Source organism: Gorilla gorilla, chromosome 6 (genome assembly GCF_029281585.2).
Source record: "Gorilla gorilla gorilla isolate KB3781 chromosome 6, NHGRI_mGorGor1-v2.1_pri, whole genome shotgun sequence".
Classification (NCBI taxonomy): Eukaryota; Metazoa; Chordata; class Mammalia; order Primates; family Hominidae; genus Gorilla; species Gorilla gorilla.
The window spans coordinates 114,595,746-114,616,706 of record NC_073230.2 but is presented as its reverse complement, the minus strand read 5'-3'; the positions used below and the strand labels follow the sequence as shown (position 1 = coordinate 114,616,706).

Here is a 20,961-nt window from a genome sequence, read left to right as displayed (position 1 = left end):
AATAACATTCCATTATAGGATTCTCTAGTCATTCATTGATAGACACTTGAGTTGCTTCCACCTTTTGGCTATTGTGAGTAATACTGCTATGAATGTGGGTATACCCACATTTGAGATACCAATTCTTTTGTGTATATATCCAGAAGTGATATTGCTAGATTGTGTGATCATATGCTGACTCGATTTTTAATTCTTTGAGGAACCGCCATACTCTTCTTCATAGTGGCTGTACCATTTTACATTCCCACCAACAGTGCACGAGGGATCCAACTTCCCCACATCCTCACCAAGACTTGTTAGTTTCATTGTTTGTTAACAGCCATCCCAGTGGGTGTGAAATGATACCTCACTGTGATTTCGATCTGCGTTTCCCTAATGACTGGTGACTGGAGTCATTAGTGCCCACCACCACACCCAGCTAATGTTTGTATTTTTAGTAGAGATGGGGTTTCAACGTATTGGCCAGGCTGGTCTCGAACTTCTGACCTCGTGATCCACCCGCCTCAGCCTCCCAAAGTGCTGGGATTACAGGTGTGAGCAACCGTGCCCAGCCCTTTGCCCATTTTTAAATTAGATTGAACCTGCCTGTTTTTGTATTTAGAGTTACGGTTCTGAACTTGCTGCTCTTCAGAAGCTAGAGTAAATATTGCATCTTATTATCCTAAGCCACATGTTTGCTGAGAACTTACGCTACCTCAGGTGTAAGGCTACCAAGAGCCTACACGGGCACCTGAGATAGGGAGGGAGAGCAGGGCTGCAAGAGGCAGGGGCCAATGCTCTAGAAAGTCCAGATTGCTCTGGGAGAGCTGGCCCAAGAGTAGCTGTTCCCATCTCTGTCCTCCAGGTCATCCTGAAACTCTTTTCAGAGATACTAGGAAAGCAACTCACGTTTTTCTCTGGAAAGACTCAGGTTCCCAGGCCTCGGGCCTGCCCTTTCATCTGTGTTTCTTCTAAGCATTGCAACATCCAGCAGGCCTCTACTCCACAGTCCCCTGGGTGAAGGGAATGTGCCCAGGGGCCCTTGACCTGCTAGCCTGGGATCAGGGAACAACGCCCACAGCCTAACTCTTGGGAACAGACAATCTCCAGCCAAAGCTGCAAATGACTGAAAACGAGGGCTGGTCAGATGGGTGGTCAGTTTATACCCCCTCGACACCCCCCTACTACATTCCAAACAAACGGAACTGTGGAAACTAGTTCTGCTTTGCCAGCCAGCACAACTCCCTCTCAATCTGAAACTGATGAATTCTCCTCAATTCTGGGAAGAAACTCTCTCAACAAGAGGGAAAAAGGAAGCCAAGAACCCAGAAGTCCAGTCATGTTCTCCCTGAATAATTCTTCCACGGGGGACTCACTGTCTCTGGCTTTGGTTATGTTTTCAAGTGGCTGAAGGGATGGTCCCCACAGGAGACCATCTTACATAGGCAGTCATTATAATGCCCTCTCTAATCTCTCTAATGCCTAGTAGGCTCTGCCTAGCTTGTGTGTGATGAGAGGAAGTGTGTGATCATGACGTGAGGGAGTGCTGTCTCCCCACAGTCCAAAATTCTCCAGGAAAATCATACTTCTGAGTCTTGGAATCCTTTTGTGTCTTAAAGGTTTAATTTTTCTTTTTTTTTACTAAAAGGCATGTACCCCTTACCTAAGGTTGATTTAATATTCATCAGGTAATAACCAGGTTTTACAAAGAAATGTTGGATGCCACACAGGAGAGGTCCTAGTAGAAGATAAAGATGCGCAAAGCATACTTTGCCACTGTTTTTTTTTTAATTGAGGTCAAATTTGCATCACAGAAAATTAACCATTTTAAAATGTACAATTCAGTGGTATTGAGTACATTCACAATGTTGTGCAACCATCACCCCTAAAGAAGACCCTGTGCCCATTAAGCAGTCACTCCCCCCGCCTTCTTTTCCCAGCCTGCCCCTGACAACCACAAGTCGGCTTTCTGTCTCTATGGTTTTACCTATTCTGGACATTTCATATAACATGTGGCCTTTGTGAACCATTGTTTTGGTAGGCATTCTCCCCCTTCCAAATCTTCTGTCCTTGGCCAAGATCAGGGACCATACTTTCTAAATATCCAGAATGAATGAAATCTCCCTGCTTAAATCAATAGTTCCAACAACCCACAAAAGTATTTTCCAATCATTATAATGACCTCTCTACTCTCTCTAAGGCATAGTGCTAGGTAATGAAGTGGACTCTACCTATCAAGATGGACAGGCCCTGAGCGGAGAGGGAGTGGGAAGGCCTGAGGTGTCTTCAGGCTGCCTGGGGACCCGGGACCCAGGCCAGACAGACAGCAGCTCCAGGGCTGCGGGAAGGCCCAGCCCTGCACACACAGCGCTGGCTCTGATACTCCTCTGAGGAGCCTGCTGCCTCTGACCACACCTTGTGTGTGCGGTTCAGGAATACCCAAGTTCATCTGCCAAATTCAGGATACAACCCTGACTGTTCCGGGCTTTTCTTTCTGCCTTTCCCTAATCTCGTCTGGGCGTGCTCTCTTAAAGGGGAAGTGGTGCGTTCTGACTGGCCAGGGCCCTCATCCAGGAGCCAGGAAACATCTACTACCACGAGTCGCGTTGCCCAGCGTGTCACTGGCTCAGCCTCCTTATCCAAACGGCAAGGCAGCCTCCCCGGGATGTGTAAGTGTGAGCGCAGGGCACGAGGGCCACACAGGACGGCGTGGGGCTGGGCGCAGGTCACGGAACAGAGATCCTGGCAGGCAGATCATGCCGGCAGCCCACGAGCCATTTAGCAAAATGAGTGTTAGCATAGACAGTGCTCTTGGTCTGTGGGCTGGAGCTGGAGCCGAGACAGGGCTGAGGCGGGGAGCGGGGAGAGTAGCTGCCTCAGAAAGAGGTCAGGAGTAGGAGGCTGGGTTGGGGACCAGTCTATTTTGGACAGCCCTTCTGGAGGCACCAGCCTCCGGCCTGAGAAGGAGTGGAGTGGAAAATTTTCTAGCACACCTTTCAGAGCACCGGGAAGCCAGCTGCAGTGAACCTTCCCGGCGTGTCAACCCCAACGCCCCATGTTTATGTCCGTGTATTATCTACTCAGTGCACTTATCTACTCAGCCATTGTGTTTCTTTGTTGTTTTTATATGTACTTTGTGTTAAGACATGTTCAGGGTCCTTTCTATTCAAACTGTACAAATTGCTTGAAACTAGCACCCTGGTTTTTTCCTTCTTTCCTGTCCACGATGGTCCTTGTCCAGTGCGTGCACACTGCAGGCCCTGAATCAACGCAGGCGACTGGCCCACAGGTGGACCGACGGGCTCACTAGGATGCTGGGCAGCGTGTCTGGCTGGTTTCTAGCTAGGGCTCTGTTTCCTGTGTGCCCAGAGAAATAAAGGGGAAAAAGCACACCCACTCACACACACAGTCAGTTCCTAACTAAATGCCACAAGCGAGTGACTGGTGGCAGGAAAATAGACCCTTTGCTGTGTTTTAGGCCCCTTTCTGTCCTGGGCTTTTGTTTGTGTGGTAGTGATGGTTGATCTTAAATCATGTAAAAAGTTTGTTTTCACCAAAATAACTCAGACCTTTTGCTTCTAAAGAAGGGAGAGAAAAGGGGGCCAGAAAGGAAAAAAAAAAAAAAAAAAAAAGTATGTGTCTGTACGCATATGTTGACAGGGCATAACCACACCCTACTTCAAGACAACTTCCTGTTTGCCGCTGCCAACTGCCACTCCAAGGAGAACAGAAATGGTTCCGTTATTAGTGGCTGCTGTGGGACCACGACAGTCTGTGGGGTGAGTGGCTCTGAGCGACACCATGAGCTTAGCAGTGAGTGGAGACTTTTCACCTTCTCTTGTAAGAGACCATGGCCCTGTGCTGTTGAAAGTAGACGCTGGTACAGATAGAAATAAAGCAGTGGTGGCCTCTCTTATCAGCCTGTGGTCCTTAAACAGTGTGCTCCCATAGGATTCTTGTAAGTGGAATAATTTAATTCAGGGGCAGGGATAAGGCTGAGAACTGCCTACTGAGGAAAGCTACTACCTGTGTGTGTGTTTTTAATGGACATTGTCATGTATCAGGGGAACTTAATGTTAAGCGCCTCCCATGAGTTGGCACTGTGGTAGCCACCTTCCACATGTTATCAATCCTCCCAACACCCATTTATTCCACAGTGAATAGAGTGAGTGCTCTTGAGGGCAAAACCCTGTGCTAAACGCTGGAGATAAAAGAGTAAACAGGACACCTGCCCTCCAGGTGTGTCCAGGCACAGGACACTTAGACCAGTAAACCAGTAATTACAGCGTGTGATGTGCGCTAAGATGAGGGACTCAGTGTACTCGAGCACCTGTCCTGTTGTAACTCCATGATGTGGGTATTATTGTCCCCATTTTACAGGTAAGGAGACTGGGGCTCAGGGGGTTAAGTTATTTCCCCAAGTCCCAGAGCTAATGAGTGACAGAGCTGGGATTTGAGCCCAGATCTTTCTGATTCCAAAGACAGCATGTTTGGTCCGTATTTCCAGTGACTCCCGAAGCTCATGGAGCATGAAAATCACCTCAGGACCTTTTAAAAAATCACAGATTTGGGGGCCCTGGCCCTGCTGTCCAAAAGTAAAGAAGTGGCTGCTGCACTGTGTGTTCTCTGATGTGGAAGTGCAGCCTGGCACCTGCTCTGCCTCCTGCAGCCAGGATCCTCCCTCCACGGGGCCTGGCAAGCCATGAGGCCTTAGCTCAAGGCACCAGGGCAAAGGTCACTGATGCTGCCTCAAGACAGCGTTGGGAAGATTCGGTCCAGCTGTTCAGGTATTTTTATGTATTTATTTTAAAATTTCAGCTTTTAGATTCAAGGGGTACATGTGCAGGTTTGTTTTTGGGGGTTTTTTGTTTGTTTTGTTTTTTTGAGACAGAGTCTCACTCTGTCTCTCAGGCTGGAGTGCAGTGTCGCAATCTCGGTTCATTGCTACCTCCACCTCCAAGATTCAAGCGATTCTCCTGCCTCGGCCTCCCGAGTAGCTGGGATTACAAACACATGCCACCACACCTGGCTAATTTTTGTATTTTTAGTAGAGACGGAGTTTTCCCATGTGGGCCAGGCTGGTCTTGAACTCCTGACCTCAAGTGGTCCACCCACCTCAGCCTCCCAAAGTGCCGGGATTACAGGTGTGAGCCACTGTGCCCAGCCATTCTGTCAGGTATTTTAAACATTGGGAATCCCAGCTCATGGATCTTCTCCCCAAGATCCTGGGGTCTGTGGCTCCCCCGTGCCCAGGTCCAGCTGTCTGCCATAACTGTCCCATCAGTGCTCTGGGGGCGATATCAGCTGTGTCATCCTAAGGTAGAATTCAACAGCTTATCTGCAAGCTGGTAGCCCCCAGTTTTCACCAAAGCTGTGGTGAATCCTGTGTTTAAACGACTTGTGCGGTGTATGTTTGTGGTTTTGGAGGGGGCTACTCTGATGGAGAAGTTCAGTGCCATGCATGTGGAGTCCTTGTCAACCCCTCTGCTACCACTGGGCCCAGACAGTGGGGAGCAGATAGAGCCATAAAAGGCCTCATGTTATGAAGAGGATCGTGGTTCTGGCTCCAGGTGGAGTCCGGCAGACTCAGGTCCTTCGGGCAGCAGCTTGCCTTCTGAGGGCCGCGTCCGTTCTCCTCCACTCAGAGTGACAACTGTGGCAGTGAGCCAGGATCTGGAGAGTGCTGTCCCCTGAGCACAGGAAGCCCTCTGATGACAAAGGTCTAGCAGTGACAGCAACCTATTGTATCATCACTGTAATAACCCAGGGCTCATAGCCCAGTGTCTGGCACATGGTAGGTGCCAAGGAAATGCTAAGGAAAAAAAAAAAGAGTGAATGAATGAAATAGGTTTCATTTTAACCCATATTTTTGTCTCCTTCCTGCATTTGTATTGGCACCTACTTTCTCTCTTCCACCTTTTCTGCTTAAGGATATGTTAGTGTTTTGTTGTTGTTGTCTGTTTTTATCTTCTTGGATGAACTTAAACAGCTTTAAAAAAGACAGAGCCTATTAAGCAATGCATCTTATATCATTCTCTTTTTTCCTCATCAGCATGTATTTATCAAGTGCTTTTCTTTTTTTTTTTCTTTTTCTTTTTTTTTTTTTTTGAGATGGGGTCTCATTCTGTCACCAGGCTAGAGTGCAGTGGCGTGATCTCAGGTCACTGCAACCTCCGCCTCCCAGGTTCAAGCAATCCTCCCACCTCAACCTCCCGAGTAGCGGGGATTACAGGCATGCATCACCACGCCTGGCTAATTTTTCTGTATTTTTAGTAGAGACGGGCTTTCACCACGTTGGCCAGGCTGGTCTCAAACTCCTGACCTTAAGTGATCCACCCACCTCGGCCTCCCAAAGTGCTGGGATTACAGGAGTGAACCACCGCACCCAGCCTCAAATATTTTTCTTTAAGTAGTGATTAGTCTCTACGTACTATTTGTGCCATTTTGAATTTCCTTGTGAATGTGAGTGTACTATTTTGCATACATTTTCTTAGGTTGAGATAACTCTCTTACCTGTCTCCTACCAATTGCTTTATTATAGATTATTCAGGTTGCTTGTAGTATTTTTTTTTTTAACTGTAGTAAACAGTGCTGAGAATATCTTTGAACTTTTTTTTTCCCTTTGGGATATTTCCTGGAGGCCTATTTTCCAAACTTACATTACCAGATTACCAGATGAAAGGCTATGGATGCTTTTTAGTTCCTGTTATTATCACCAGGTTGCTCTCCAGAAAAATGTAATCCCTTGAAAGTACCGCTGGCAAGATGTACATGTGCTTGTCTCCTCACAGATTCTATTTCTGTAGTTTTTCCTTTTAGCTAGGCTAGGTGTCTTGTGAGGGCATCCCTGGGGGCTGATGGAAGTATTTCAGGGCCCTGGAAAGCCCCTGGGACTCCCCAGATCCTGCCCAATAGTGGTGATGCCAGAAATTTGCACCTTAGTATAAATGACAAATAGAAGAGGAGGAGGAAGGGGGAATGCCACCACAGGGGAAAAGTTAAAAAGGATCCTAAGTTACATGACTTCATAGCAGCTCTGGAAGGGGAAATGCCCTTGTAAGAATCATCCCGGTTGCATTTCTAAAGCGTGGAGGGAAAGGAACATCCCAGGCAGGGTGGCATGGTAGAAAGGGCATTGGCTCTGGGGCCAGGCAAGCCTGGGCTTTCCTGCCAGCTGCTGAGGTCTGCATGACCTTGGTCTTGTTTCACAATCTTGCTAAGCTTTAATTTCCCCATCTGATATCTAAGAAGAAAAAAAATAATAGTAATTTCCCCGTCTATAACAAGGCAACTAACAGTATCATACCACATGGTAGGGTTATTGGGTAGATGAGCTGGTGAGTGAAAAGCAGCTTACACAGTGCCTGATATATAGTAGGTACTCAAGAAAGCCTGCTTCCCCTCCTAACTGAATGAATGTGCATGGGGTGACCAGATGACCAAGAAACCATCCCAGAGCCTAGGGATTTGGGAACTGAGCTGGTGTTGGTGTGAACAGTGTAGACCACAGGCCCACACTCATATTTGTCAAAAGAACTTAGTGCCCAAGATAGTTCATGTTGCCCAGCAGTGGGTAGGAGGTGAAGAGGGGTAAAGAAGACCTAGTATAACCTTTGCTTAAGGAACGCCTCCTCGGCTCCTCAGCCCTGCCATCTTTTAAAGAGGTACTGCAGTCTGAGAAGGGAATGGGCACTCCGGAAAAGCTCACAAGCACTCCTGGCATGGAAACTGCTTGGCACAGCTCTGCCTGCATTCGCAGCCTGTCCTATCACCTGACTTTCCTGTGTCTTCATTTCCTCCTCTGCTGAGTAAGGCTGATTCAATATCCCCCCTTACACCATGGCAGTAAGTTTAGTATCTAACTACGATGGTGACAAATGAGACAACAGGCCCAGGTTCTAGCCCAAGCTCCTCCACTTAATAGTCTTATGACTTTGGGCAAGTTTCTCAAATGCAGTCTGTCTCCATTTCCACAGCTGGGGGGAATCGTTACCTCACCAAGCGGCTGTAAGTACAGCTGGCCTGGCTCCTGGCACGGCTCCCAGTGCCAAGGTGCCAGCCCTGCCTCTCTCTCCAACTCCAGTTTACTTTTGGAAGAAGGTCCCTTGGAAATCAGGGTGTTTATAGGCAGCATTGTGACTGCAGCTACAAAAGCAGATTGAACCCACTGATAAGATAGAAACCGGCTAATGACTTGCCAAGCACCTGCCCTCAAAAGTGGGGGCTGAAGGAGACTCCATGATGTCAAGTGAGTAAGCCAGGTGCTGGCCTAAGCCCAAGTGTGCTTACACAACCATGGCAGGCCACAAGTGACTGTGGTGCTCAAAGTCTATTGGGAGGGGGTTAGTCCCTTAAAAGCCATATTGGAAAATTCTCAACAAGTTCTTTCTAAAAATGGTGCAGGGAGCCACCTTGAGTATTTGCGGCCGGCTCAGCCATTCATGAGGCATCTGTGCTAAGGTTTTAAATACAGGACACTGATGCTGCAAGTATGAAAATATCTCCATGAATAAGCGTATGGGGAAGGGAACACTCTGAATTTTTACTGAAATGGAATTGCCTGAGAACCTGATGGATTTTATCTTCAGAGAGTGAGGGGAGCAAACTGGAGACACCAGGGTTCCCCGCGCCTATCAGATTTTTGGGATGCTGACAGCTGGTGTCTGCAAGCTCCCTGCTTGGCTGATCTCCAGGACTGCCCCTGGAGTTGCACCTGGATGTTTAAGGAGGCTGTGGGGAAGCAGGTGGTCTTGAAACAGTCAGCTGCTGAGGCCTTGGCCTGGACTTCCTGTGGTGGAAATGCACAAAAGTAAAAGGATTTGGCTTTTCATTTATTTGGTACTGGGGCCCCCCAACTCTTTGTGATTGAGGTCTTAGGCAATGGTGTGAGCTGCTGACTGGTACCTGCCAGTTGCCTAACACCTAAAAGGTGTTTCTTCCTCTCCCTAGGGGAGTCAGGTGCCCTGCTGAAATGCCCACAGACAGTGGGAAAGGAGAGGTCCCGCTGGCTCTTTCAGACTCCTCCTATCCGTAGCAGAATGTTCCAGGATTCCAAGGTGGTAGAGCCCAGAGTTAAGACAGGGGCTCTGAAAACATCCCCAGATCTGTTGTTTTCTAGCTCTGTGTCCTTAAGCAACTCATTGTATCTCGGAGCCTCAGGAATTATACCTCAAGGAAATAATTCTAAATCACTTTTTAAATAGTTTTTTAAAAGACAAATAGTAGGTCAACAGTAAGAGAATAGCTAAATAATCTGCAGCACATTAATGATTGAATATTACCTAACAGTTTAAAATGGCAAGTATGTGGGAATTTGATATGTATATGCAGAATAATGTTAGTTGACAAGGAATAGTCCAAAATATCCATTGATTACAGCTTTGTTAATAAAACTTACCTGTAGAAAAGAGAAACTAGTAGTGTCTCTCTTTTTTGCGGGGGGCAGGGGACGGAGTCTCACTCTGTCGCCGAGACTGGAGTGCAGTGGCATGATCTCGGCTCACTGCAGCCTCCGCTTCCAGGGTTCAAGTGATTCTCCTGCCTCAGCCTCCCGAGTAGCTGGGATTACAAGCGCCTGCCACCACACCCAGCTAATTTCTGTATTTTTAGTAGAGACCGGGTTTTACCATGTTGGTCAGGCTAGTCTCGAACTCCTGACCTCGTGTTCCACCCACCTGGGCCTCCCAAAGTGCTGGAATTACAAGCGTGAGCCACCACACCCGGCCATGCCTCTCTTAAGGTATTGTGAGAATGAAATGCTATAAGGTAAATCAAAGTGTTTAGAAGAGTGCCTGGCACATAAGAAAAAAAATTCTTTTTTTTTTTGAGACAGGGTCTCACTCTGTCATTCAGGCTGGAGTGCAGTGGAACAATCTCAGCTCACTGCAGCCTTGACCTCCCAGGCTCAAGCAATCCTCCCACCTCAGCCTCCTAAGTAGCTGGGACTAAAGGCACACACCTGGCTGATTGTTTTTAATTTTTTGTAGAAGCAGGGTTTCACCTTGTTACCCAGCTAGTTTTGAACTCCTGAGCTCCAGCAATCCACCCGCCTCAGCCTCCCAAAGTGCGGGAATTACAGGCATGAGCCACTGTACCCACCTGAAAAATCTTAAACTATTATTACTATTGATCAAAGGACAGAACGGGTGAGAGCAGAGGTTGCTAGTTGAAGATCATTCACTGAGGTTGTTATTGATGTATTGAATACTTGATTCTGCACGGGTGTTCTGATAGTGATTTTCTGTTTTTCCTGAAGTAGGTGAGTGGTGCTTATATTCAATATTAGCACAGTAGATTGGTTTGGTCTTTCTGTTACATGGTCTGGAAAGAAATGTGTAGCAAGAGCTATAAAGCTGCAGCCTTCCACTTTGGGAATTATACCTCAAGGAAATAATTCTGAATCACTTTTTAAATAAATTTTTTTTTTCTTTTGAGACGGGGTCTCACTCTGTTGTCAGGCTGGAGTGCAGTGGTGTAATCCAGGCTCACTGCAACCTCCGCCTCCTGGGCTCAAGCGATTCTCCTGCCGCAGCCTCCTGAGTAGCTGAGATTACAGGCACGCACCACCACACCCGGCTAATTTTTTTTTTTTTTTTTGAGACGGAGTCTCGCTGTCGCCCAGGCTGGAGTGCAGTGGTGCCATCTTGGCTCACTGCAAGCTGTGCCTCCCGGGTTCACGCCATTCTCCTGCCTCAGCCTCCCGAGTAGCTGGGACTACAGGCGCCCGCCACCTCGCCGGGCTAATTTTTTGTATTTTTAGTAGAGACAGGGTTTCACCGTGTTAGCCAGGATGGTCTCGATCTCCTGACCTCGTGATCCATCCGCCTCGGCCTCCCAAAGTGCTGGGATTACAGGCGTGAGCCACCGCGCCCGGCCACACCCGGCTAATTTTTGTATTTTTAGTAGAGATGGGGTTTCACCATGTTGGCTAGGGTGGTCTCAATCTGTTGACCTTGTGATCCACCCACCTTGGCCTCCCAAAGTGCTGGGATTACAGATGTCAGCCACCATGCCCGGCCAAATCAGTTTTTTTTTTTTTTAAAGATAAATAGTAGGTAGACAGCAAGAGAGTAGCTAAATAATCTGCGCCATGTTAATGATTGAATATTACCTAACAGTTTAAAATAGCAAGTTTGTGGGAATTTGATACGTATATGTAGAATGTTAGCTGACAAAGAATAGTCCAAAATATCCATTGATTGCAGTTTTGTTAATAAAGCTATATGCATTATCGAAGACTAAGAAAATTTAGAGGAAAGTGCTCTTTTTCTCTAAAATTGCTTAAGTATTAAATATTTTAACAATGAGGGATATAATGTACTACAAATTCTTTCTGGGCAGGGCAAATGGAATTAGAATAACTATAGGGATCTACCTTAGGCAGTCCCTTAATCAAAACATAGAAAGACACGATTAAGCCTCAAGTGGGTGAAGGCTTGTATCCGAATGATTGTAATGTACAGCAGGAGAGCTTCACTCAGAGAAACCTCACCTGCACAGCAGCGTCTTTTTGCAAAAGATAAGACCCTGCCTTCTTCTATCACTAACCTAACCCGCCTCCTCACCAACGCAAAACTGTGTAAGTCCACTACAGGCAGGTCTTCATAGACTAGAGAAACAAAGATTGAATAGGTCTTTTTGTAAAATCCACTCACTCTGCCCTACCTGGGACATCAGTTCTACCCATTTTCAAAAGCTTAGCTACAGCTCACCTCCAGAGTGAATCCCTGACCACTCACTCTATTGGTCCCTCCACTTTAATTTTTTTTTTTTTTTTTTTTTTTTTTTTTGAGACGGAGTTTCGCTCTTGTTGCCCAGGCTGGAGTGCAATGGCATGATCTCGGCTCACTGCAACCTCCACTTCCTGGGTTTAAGCGATTCTCCTGCCTCAGCCTCCCGAGTAGCTGGGATTACAGGCATGCGCCACCACGCCCAGCTAATTTTGTATTTTTAGTAGAGACAGGGTTTCCCCATGTTGGTCTGGCTGGTCTCAAACTCCCAGCCTAAGATCCACCCGCCTTGGCCTCCCAAAGTACTGGGATTGCAGTCGTGAGCCACCGCGCTGGGCCTTTAAATTCTTATATGACCTTTCTCACCTGCACTGGTAGGGGGCAAGCTTGTTCCCATAGCTCAAGGGTTGTGAAAGCCCTTCTGATTTAATTCAGTTTCACAAGTAGGACATACTGCTTTCGCCTATTTATTACAATACAAAATCACACATCAAACAACCAAAAAAAACTTATATTAAGGGCAAAGGGCTGTCTTCAGGTTTTAATTAATATTCCCTCACTGCAACTTGTTCTTTCAATTGACAGTTTAAGGCAAGTTTCTGAATCTAAAATATGAAACCAGGCATGGTGACTCACACCTGTAATCCCAGCAGGCGGATCACTTGAGGTCGGGAGTTTGAAACCAGCCTGGCTAACAAGGCGAAACCCTGTCTCTACTAAAAATACAAAAATAAGTCAGGCATGGTGGTGCGTACCTGTAATCGCAGCTACTCAGGAGGCTGAGGCAGGAGAATTGCTTGAACCTGGAGACGGAGGTTGCGGTGAGCCAAGATCACGCCGCTGGACTCTAGCCTGGACAACAGAGCGAGACTGTCTCAAAAAATAAAATAAAATATGAAACCAAGAAAAAAGCTTATCCACTGATACAGTTGTTTTGTGGGCCAGGTGTGGTAGCTCACCTGTAATCCCAACACTTTGCGAGGCCAAGGCAAGAGGATCTCTTGAGCCCAGGAGTTCAAGACCAGCCTGGGAACATAGAGAGACTTTGTCTCTGCAAAAAAAAAAAATATATATGTTTTCAGAGAGAGTCTTGCTCTGTTGCCCAGGCTGGAGTGCTCTGGTACAATCACAACTTGCTGTAGCCTCTACCTCCCAGGCTCAAGCGATCCACCCACCTTGGCCAGCCAAAGTGCCGGGATTATAGGCATGAGCCACCATGCCCGGCCTTACCAAAAAAAAGTTTTAATTAATAAGTAACCGGGGCCAGGCGCAGCGGCTCATGCCTATAATCCCAGCACTTTGGGAGGCTGAGACGGGCAAATCACTTGAGGCCAGGAGTTCAAGACTAGCCTGGCCAACATGATGAAACCCTATCTCTACTAAAAATATAAAAACCATCCAGGCATGATGCTGCATGCCTATAATCCCAGCTACTTGGGAGACTGAGATCTTGAGAATCTTCAGCCTTGATTCTCCCAGGCTCAAGAGAATCGCTTGAGGTGGAGGTTGCAGTGAGATGAGATCCTGCCACTGCACTCCAGCCTGGACCACAGAGCAAGACTCTGTCTCAAAAGATAATATTAATTAGCCGGGTATGGTGGCACATGCCTGTAGTCCCAGCTACTCAGAAGGCTGAGTTGGGAGGATCGCTTGAACCTGGAAGGCAGAGGTTGCAGTAAGCCATGATCGTGCCACAGCAATCTAGCCTGGGTGACAGAGTTTTTTTTCTGTCTCAAAAAAAAGGTTTTTTCTGTAAATTTAGCAGCAGAATGTGTCAGCCAGAACCACTAACGAGAATTCTTTTAGAAGGTGATTGTAGAATCACTGGCCTGGCACATTTATTTTGTCCTTCATGGCACACTTCCTTGTGATTTATCTTTGTTTACTTGCATAATTTTTAACCCTTAGTTTAGCAAAATAAACATATCTTCATTATTCAGGTTTATCTCCCCACCTAAACCAAGAAATATTTCTGTACATCCCACACCCACCCACCACCAGCTTTGAGTAAGTAATAGCAAAGGAGTGAATGAAGACTGCAGAAAAATCTAAAGCAGTAATGGTAAAAATTGAAATCTTATTTTCATATTGGAAGCCTCTGCCGAAAAAGAAATTGCTAAACAAGACATTTCTGAGAGGCAGAAAGTCGATAGACTTGAAGTTAGAAGACTTGGTTCTAGTCTCAGGATTGTCGCTAACTAGCTTTAACCTGAAGGCTGGCAACTGATAACCTCATCTATCAGAAAGATCATACTAGTTGACTTTTAAGATACAGTTCTAACCTTTAGTGATTCTAAGTTCTGCATTTTCTAATTTCCTGGCTTCGAATTTTATTCACCTAGTTTCCTGCCTTCCTGAGAGGCAGGTAGGCCCATGTACTCAGCACAGAGGCGCCCTGATCCTTGAGTAGCCCTGACCTTAGCAATCACCTCACCTCTCTGGGTCTCCTTTGGCCAGTCAGCCATGAGGAGGGTGAAGACCCCTGGCTGCTTCCTGCCTGTCTCACAGGGGTTGTAAAAGCCAGTACAATTTTACAAAGGATGAATTCCCCCAAGGAAGATCTTGCCTGAGTAAAATTGTTCAATATTTCGGCTGTTATTACTGCTCTGACATCCAGGAATCATGAGGGATGAGAAGGGAAGGAACAGGTATAAGTATCCCTTGTATTTATGGTGATTGAGTGGAAGGAGGCTTCGAAGCCATCTAAGGACCCACTTCATTCACAGATAAAGACACAGGAACCAAGGAAGTTTAAGTGGTAAACTGAAGGCCACGAGCCTAATACTGTGTATATGTGGTTGGAGTGGGAGCCCAGGTCTCCTGGCTCCCAGCCCTCAAAACAGAGGCCCCAGAACTAGCTCTTTGTTTTCAAAAGCTTCAACAGGATGGCTTCTGAGAACTAAGCTGTATGCAAAGGTCTACTCTGATTCAATGAGGAAAAAGCACCCTGTAAACTTGTTCTGTGTAGGCAGCATATGAGCACTGGTCAAGCAAAAAAACCCAGCAATTGGATGATCCTCAAAAATCTGCTTCCTCCTAATTCCCATTGCATCAGAAGACTAAATTCAGTCTGCTTTGAGACAGCCTGGCAACCCATTGGTACAAGGGAGTACAGAGAAACCCCAGACTCCTGTCGCAGCTGGCCACAGGTGGGAGGCTTGCGTCTCCCAGGTCAGGGTGCCTGCAAAAGCAACCAGGAAAGGTGCCCTAATGAGAGAAGCCTAGGCTCAGCTTTGAGCTGGAGAGAGAATGATCTGTCATCTTTGCCTGTCACATTTTGCATTATCAAATTCAGCCAGATTTTCAGATCTCTAGTTCAGGAGAACTGTTATAATTTCATTTATTTATTCAACACATGTTAATTAAGCACTAATTATGTGTGAGACATAAGAGAGCCAGAGAGGACTTAGGGTTTCAGGAAGCTTTGTCTTTTTTAGGGTTTGAGATTCCTTCCTGTAATCATGTACAAAGTTTTTGGGCAGGTGTAAAAGTGTGTTTTGCTGGGGTCTTAAATTTTTATCAGATCTGTTACTCTAAAACAATTTAAGAACCCCATAGTGGGTGCACACTAGAACTTTACTTCATGCATCTGCTGTCCTGTTCAGTATCCTCATCCTGCCCATTCAGTCGAAAGCACAGTGGCTAACAGAATGTGAACAAGTGAGGCATCTCTGCCCAGAGCTCTGGTATTCTCTGTAGAACCTCAGGAAGTTGTGCTCGCCGGCCTAAGTCCATGCCCCACATTGCAGATTCTGCCTCAAGCGTTGACATCCTCCTGCATGTGGCCCTCAATCTCTGTGGACCCTGAGGAGGCCATAGCAGGGGTGTGCTGACACTGTCCTCTCAGTCCCAGGACAGCTGCTGGGCCACTTCCTCGCTTGCAAAGTCCTTTCGATTCAAGCCTGCTGGTCCCTCTTACTTTAGTGCTCCTGCGGATTGTCAGGTTCAAGAGTTTCCTGTTTGTTAAGAGTCCTGCCCTGTCCACTGCCCTGATGGACCTGTGGCCTCTGTGTAGCTGTCTAGGAATTGCTTTGGCTATGTGTGGTTGTCCCACTGTTCAGGTGACACCTGGTGTCCCTCTGCTACTCCTGTGGAAGTGGTTTTGCAGAAAGATGGCCTGGTAAATGCCTCCCATGAGAACCCTGATGTTAGTTGAGCATGCCATTTGATACAGAAACCCAGAACATAATTATTGCTAGCTGGTGGAATAGGAGCATATGTCAAGACAAATCGTCTCATCAGAACCTAGGCTTCAGGAATGCCAATGCTGTAGGGAAAGCGCTTCTCTCCGCCTGTTGTGTGTTTGAGTGTATGTGAGTGTGTGGGAGCCTCACCTGCTACAGATGCTGTGCTGAGTTCTCTACTTTCTGCCCCTGTAGAGAGAAGACACGGTTCAATGTGTAGACCTTCTCCCTCTCCAGTGTCTCCAGCCTCCAATCCCAGGACATCATTAGTACAGGTGAAAACAAAAGCCTGTCTCAGCGGCCATCACTCTGCCAGCAGCACCTCAAAGCCATTCAAAACGCCCAAAGACAATCTACTTACCTCCAGCAGCAAACAGCACACAGTCTTTCCTGCGAAAGGATCAAGGGATAAACCATGGTGAGTCAGCTGGCTGGCAGCCAGCTGCTGTCTGTCCCCCCTGCTGTTCCTGTCACCATGGGGAAACAGTATTTACTCTCTGGCTTTGTTCCTAGGTGTCACATGCAGGAATCTGGGGGACTGAGGAATGAAAGGACAGAAACCCAAAATGATGGAAAGATAAACCTAAATGTTAGAGGGCATGTGGGACCTTAAGAGTACCATATGGGCCACGCTCACGCCTATAATCCCAGCACTTTGGGAGGCTGAGGCGGGAGATCACCTGAGGTCAGGAGTTTGAAACCAGCCTGGGCAACATAGCGAAACCCTGTCTCTACTAAAAATACAAAAATTAGCCAGGTGTGGTGGCACACACCTGTAATCCCAGCTACTCAGGAGGCTGAAGCAGAATTGCTTGAACCCGGGAGGCAGAGTTGTGGTGAGCTGAGATCACGCCACTGCACTCCAGCCTGGGTGACAGCGAAACTCTGTCTCAAATATATATATATATATTTGAAACAGAGTAGATATATACATGTATATACCGTATGCCTGATGGGGGATTTTTTTTTATTCTCTTGAGAGTTGAGCCAAGTTGTGTCTAAGAAAAGGGTAACAGGGAAATATTTCTCAGTTCTGCTGCCACCTCTCAATTTTCCACCCCAGTGAAGAGAAGCTCTGGTGTGAAATCAAAAGCACTGACAGTGTGCCTGGTGTGGAGCAAGGCCACGGCCCTACCCCCAACACTGGGTCCCAGGTCCTGTGGAATAGTGGAATAGCCACCAGCAGAGGCAACTAATTGGGAGCTGACCATGGGAGAAAGAGAAGAAAGCCAAGTAGAAGGTCACCCCTTTGGTGGAGTGGGCTGTGAAAATTCAGAGGCTTTTGGCCAGGCGTGGTGGCGCATGCCTATAATCCCAGCACTTTGGGAGGCTGAGGTGGGCAAATCACTTGAGGTCAGGAGTTCAAGACCAGCCTGACCAACATGGCGAAACCCCATCTCTACTAAAAATATAAAAATTAGCTGGGCATAGTGTTACACGCCTGTAATCCCAGCTACTGGGGAGGCTGAGGCAAGCAGGAGAGTTGCTTCAACCCGGGAGGCAGAGGTTGCAGCGAGCCGAGATTGTGCCACTGTGCTCCAGCCTGGATGACAAAGTGAGACTCTTGTCTCAAAAAAAAGAAAAAAAAAATCTGAGGCTTTTAATTCATTTTGTTATCTCAGCCTTTACTAAAAAGTCAGAAAAGGTTGCCTGTGGAAAAGACAGCTAGGAAACCAAACTTAAAACAAGGAAGATGAGTATCTTCAAATGCTGTTGGCACCCACCTTGGAGTACTTAAGGAACTGGCTTCTGACAGCACCTCTATGCTTATCTTTCAAGCCTTGAGAAGACAGAGAAGGGATAAGTGTGGAGTCCATCTAATTTATGTATTTAAAGGAAAAAAGTGTTCCATTAATTGATGACAGTTAATTGCACTTAAGTTCGTACCTAGGCAAGCTGTAGAGTAAAATCATCCATCAATGGGTTTGTCACTGCACACTGGAAATTATGATAACTTAGTAAAGAGCTAATTATGTCGGATCAATTACAGAGCCTCTTGTGATGGAGTGGAAAGGTGTAGGCATGGCTGTGGAGGAGTTACCTGCCACACAGCTGGGCCTCGTGGGCAAGCTTTGTTCTCCTTGGGTTGTTGGGATTGCGGTTCCATCCTGCAGGAGGCTGTAGCTGGTTAGGGAAGACTCAGCCCGAGAGTGGTGTTTGCCCACCCACCGGCGATGTGAGTCTCCCAGTCACTAACCTGCAATCCGTCTTATCTGTGACCTGAGAATGTGCCTGAGAGTTTATTTACTGGGGCTGCATGGTGTCCCGATGTAACCACAAGCTCTGGAGTCACTGGCCTGGGCACAAATTTCAGCTGGGTGACGTTGGGCAAGTTATTTGATCTTATTGTGCTTCCATTTCCTCATCTGTAAAGTGGGGCCAATAATAGCTCTATTTCATGGGATTGTTGTGAGGATTAAGTGAGCTAGTTTTTATAAAGCAGCAGGCACAGTATCTGGATCACAGTATATGTTCAATAAATAATTTAGCATAACGTCATGGTTATTATTACTATATTATCATGTGTGCCAAAGGACAGCACTTCCATCCTGGGATAAAGATTGACAAGTCAAATCTCTCTAAAAAAAAAAATTAGAGAAATGGCTCTTCAGACTCAGAGTGAAGATAAAAATGATCAAATAATTTATTCAGAGTCTAGAAATGAGCTACAGAGAAACAAAATAAGGAAAGCCAGGGAAGGAGCACATAAGCCAGGAGGGGACCCAGGGAGCTCGGGGAAGATCATCAATGAACTCTCCTTGTAAAAGAGCAAATGAGAGGTCTCATGTAGCCCCATGACACCAAAAAGCACTCGCCCAAAAGGCAAACCTTCAGGGAGACCATTGGTTCAAATCATTGTCCACACTCAATCCAGTCCAACTTAACACACACTTCTTAGGACCTGCCCCAGTCAAGTCCCCTTCAGCTAGGGGCAAAAAGGGGCAGAAAGAATCTGACTGGGCGCAATGGCTCACATCTGTAATCCCAGCACTTTGGGAGGCCGAGATGGGCAGATCACAAGGTCAGGAGTTCAAGACCAGCCTGGCCAACATGGTGAAACCTCATCTCTACTAAAGATACAAAAAATTAGCCAGGCGTGGTGGCACGCACCTGTAATCCCAGCTACTCAGGAGGCTGAGGCAGGAGAATTTCTTAAACCTGGGAGGTGGAGGTTGCAGTGAGCCAAGATTGCTCCATTGCACTCCAGCCTGGGCAACAGGGCAAGACTCTGTCTCAAAAAAAAAAAAAAAAGAAAAAAGAAAAGAAAAGAAGAGAAAAGAAAGAAAGAAAGAAAGAATCTAAAGAAACTAGCCCAGGTCCAGAGATGAGCAACCAAGAGATTTGTAAGGAGAGAGATAGCTCGTAGTGAAAAGACTCGAGTGTTCACCTGTGGGAAGAAGAGAAAGGCACGGGCAATTTGCCATGCCTGCAAGTCGGTAAATATTCTGAGGACAGAACCAGTGGTGCACCATGAATGAGGCCGAACCATGGACTGCAGCGGTCTCCTAACTGTCCTCACCTCCCATCTGCCTGGCTGTCATCCATTTACCCACCACGTCCAGGAACATGTGTCAGGGAAGAGATAGAATCGCCAGTGCTGGGATGATTTGGTTTTGAGCCTTAGAGGGCTCAGCCTCAGTTCTGAGCTATCCCAGAGTGCAGCTCCCCAGAGTGCAGTTCCCCAGACCTGTACTGAGCTAGGAGTAAGAAAATCAAATTCAAGTCTGGGCCCTGCCTCTAACTTTCTGTGTGTCCTTGAACAAGTCACTTTACTTCTCTGAGTCTCATTTTCAAGCCTGAATATTTTGAAATTCTATATCACAGTCCTATCAAAAATTCACAAAGTTCCTCACTGCCTCCTGAATTAAAGAGTTAGTCCCTCAGCCCAACATAAGGGACCCTCTACAAACTAGCTGCAACCACCCTAAGTCAACCTATTAGGCCAGATTTCCCCCCATCTCTACCCCTGGTACCTTTGCCTGGAACATCCGTCCATCTTTACTCAACATTTAATGAGCACCTATTGTCATACTGTGTGCCAACTCTATAACAAGCACAGGGGATACACAGGGCCCACTGGTGTCACACAAGCACCTTTGTGCAAATTAGAAAACAGTCTGGATACAGGCCTGTACCAGGTGCACAGTTGACTAATGGCCTTCATCCCCTGCTTATTTCCTTAGCCAGGCATCCTCTCACAATGCATAACCTATACAACTGTACACTGCAGCCCTGGGGATACAAAGTTAAGACACAGACATTGTCTTAGGGAGTCTGTAAATAGAAACATAAGCTAACACAGTACAAAGTGATAAGGACTATGAGGTCGGTAGCAAAGGAGAAGGGTACCTAACCCAGGCTGAGGACTCAGAAAGGGTTTTTCAAAAGAGGTCACTTCTGGCCAGGCATGGTGGCTCACACCTGTAATCCCAGCACTTTGGGAAGCCGAGGCAGGTGGATCACGAGGTCAGGAGTTCAAGACCAGCCTGACCAACATGGTGAAACCCTGTCTCTACTAAAAATTCAAAAATTAGCTGGGTGTGGTGGTACGCACCTGTAATCCCAGCTACTCAGGAGGATGAGGCAGGAGAATCGCTTGAACCCTGGAGGTGGAGGTTGCAGTGAGCCAACATTGCGCCACTGCACTCCAGCCTGGGCGACAGAGCAAGACTCTGTCTCAAAGAAAAAAAAAAAAAAGGTCACTTCCGCTAAATTCGAAGGACAAGTAGTAGGAAGGAGGTAGACAAAGAGAATGGGATTAGAATGGTAAATTTTTAATGTTACGTCTATTTTACCATCAAAAAAAAAAAATTCTAACTAAGAGAGTTGGAAGGGTGTCCTAGGCAAAGGGAACAGAATGTGCAAAAGTATTTGCATGTGGGGAGAGGCAGGATGTGAAACTGGGTAGGGGAGTGAGGCCCAGATTATGAAGTTCTCCTGTATGTGTTAAGTTCAGGAATTTGGACTTCATCCTGGAAATTTCAAAGCGGTGTTAAAGGAGCAGTTTTCTGATGTAGTCTGGTCACCTTGACAGCCACATAAAAGGATGGCTCGGGGGGTCACACAGG

General features: G+C 46.8%; 1 protein-coding gene across 22 annotated transcripts in view; it reads left to right on the top strand.

Moving 5' to 3' along the window:
• The window catches only part of ATXN7L1 (ataxin 7 like 1), a 270,331-nt gene that overhangs the window by 194,520 nt on the left and 54,850 nt on the right, over positions 1-20,961 (top strand). For 17 of the 22 annotated variants that reach the window (XM_055392592.2, XM_055392589.2, XM_019031063.4 and 14 more), the window contains one exon: positions 16,088-16,310. In XM_055392592.2, the coding sequence (XP_055248567.1) occupies positions 16,088-16,310 (223 nt within the window). Of the gene's footprint in view, positions 1-2,544; positions 2,649-3,181; positions 3,793-3,847; positions 3,938-8,206; positions 8,228-16,087; positions 16,311-20,961 lie in introns of those variants that run through there. The other 5 variants (XM_063708704.1, XM_055392590.2, XM_055392596.2 and 2 more) reach the window with 5 other exon arrangements.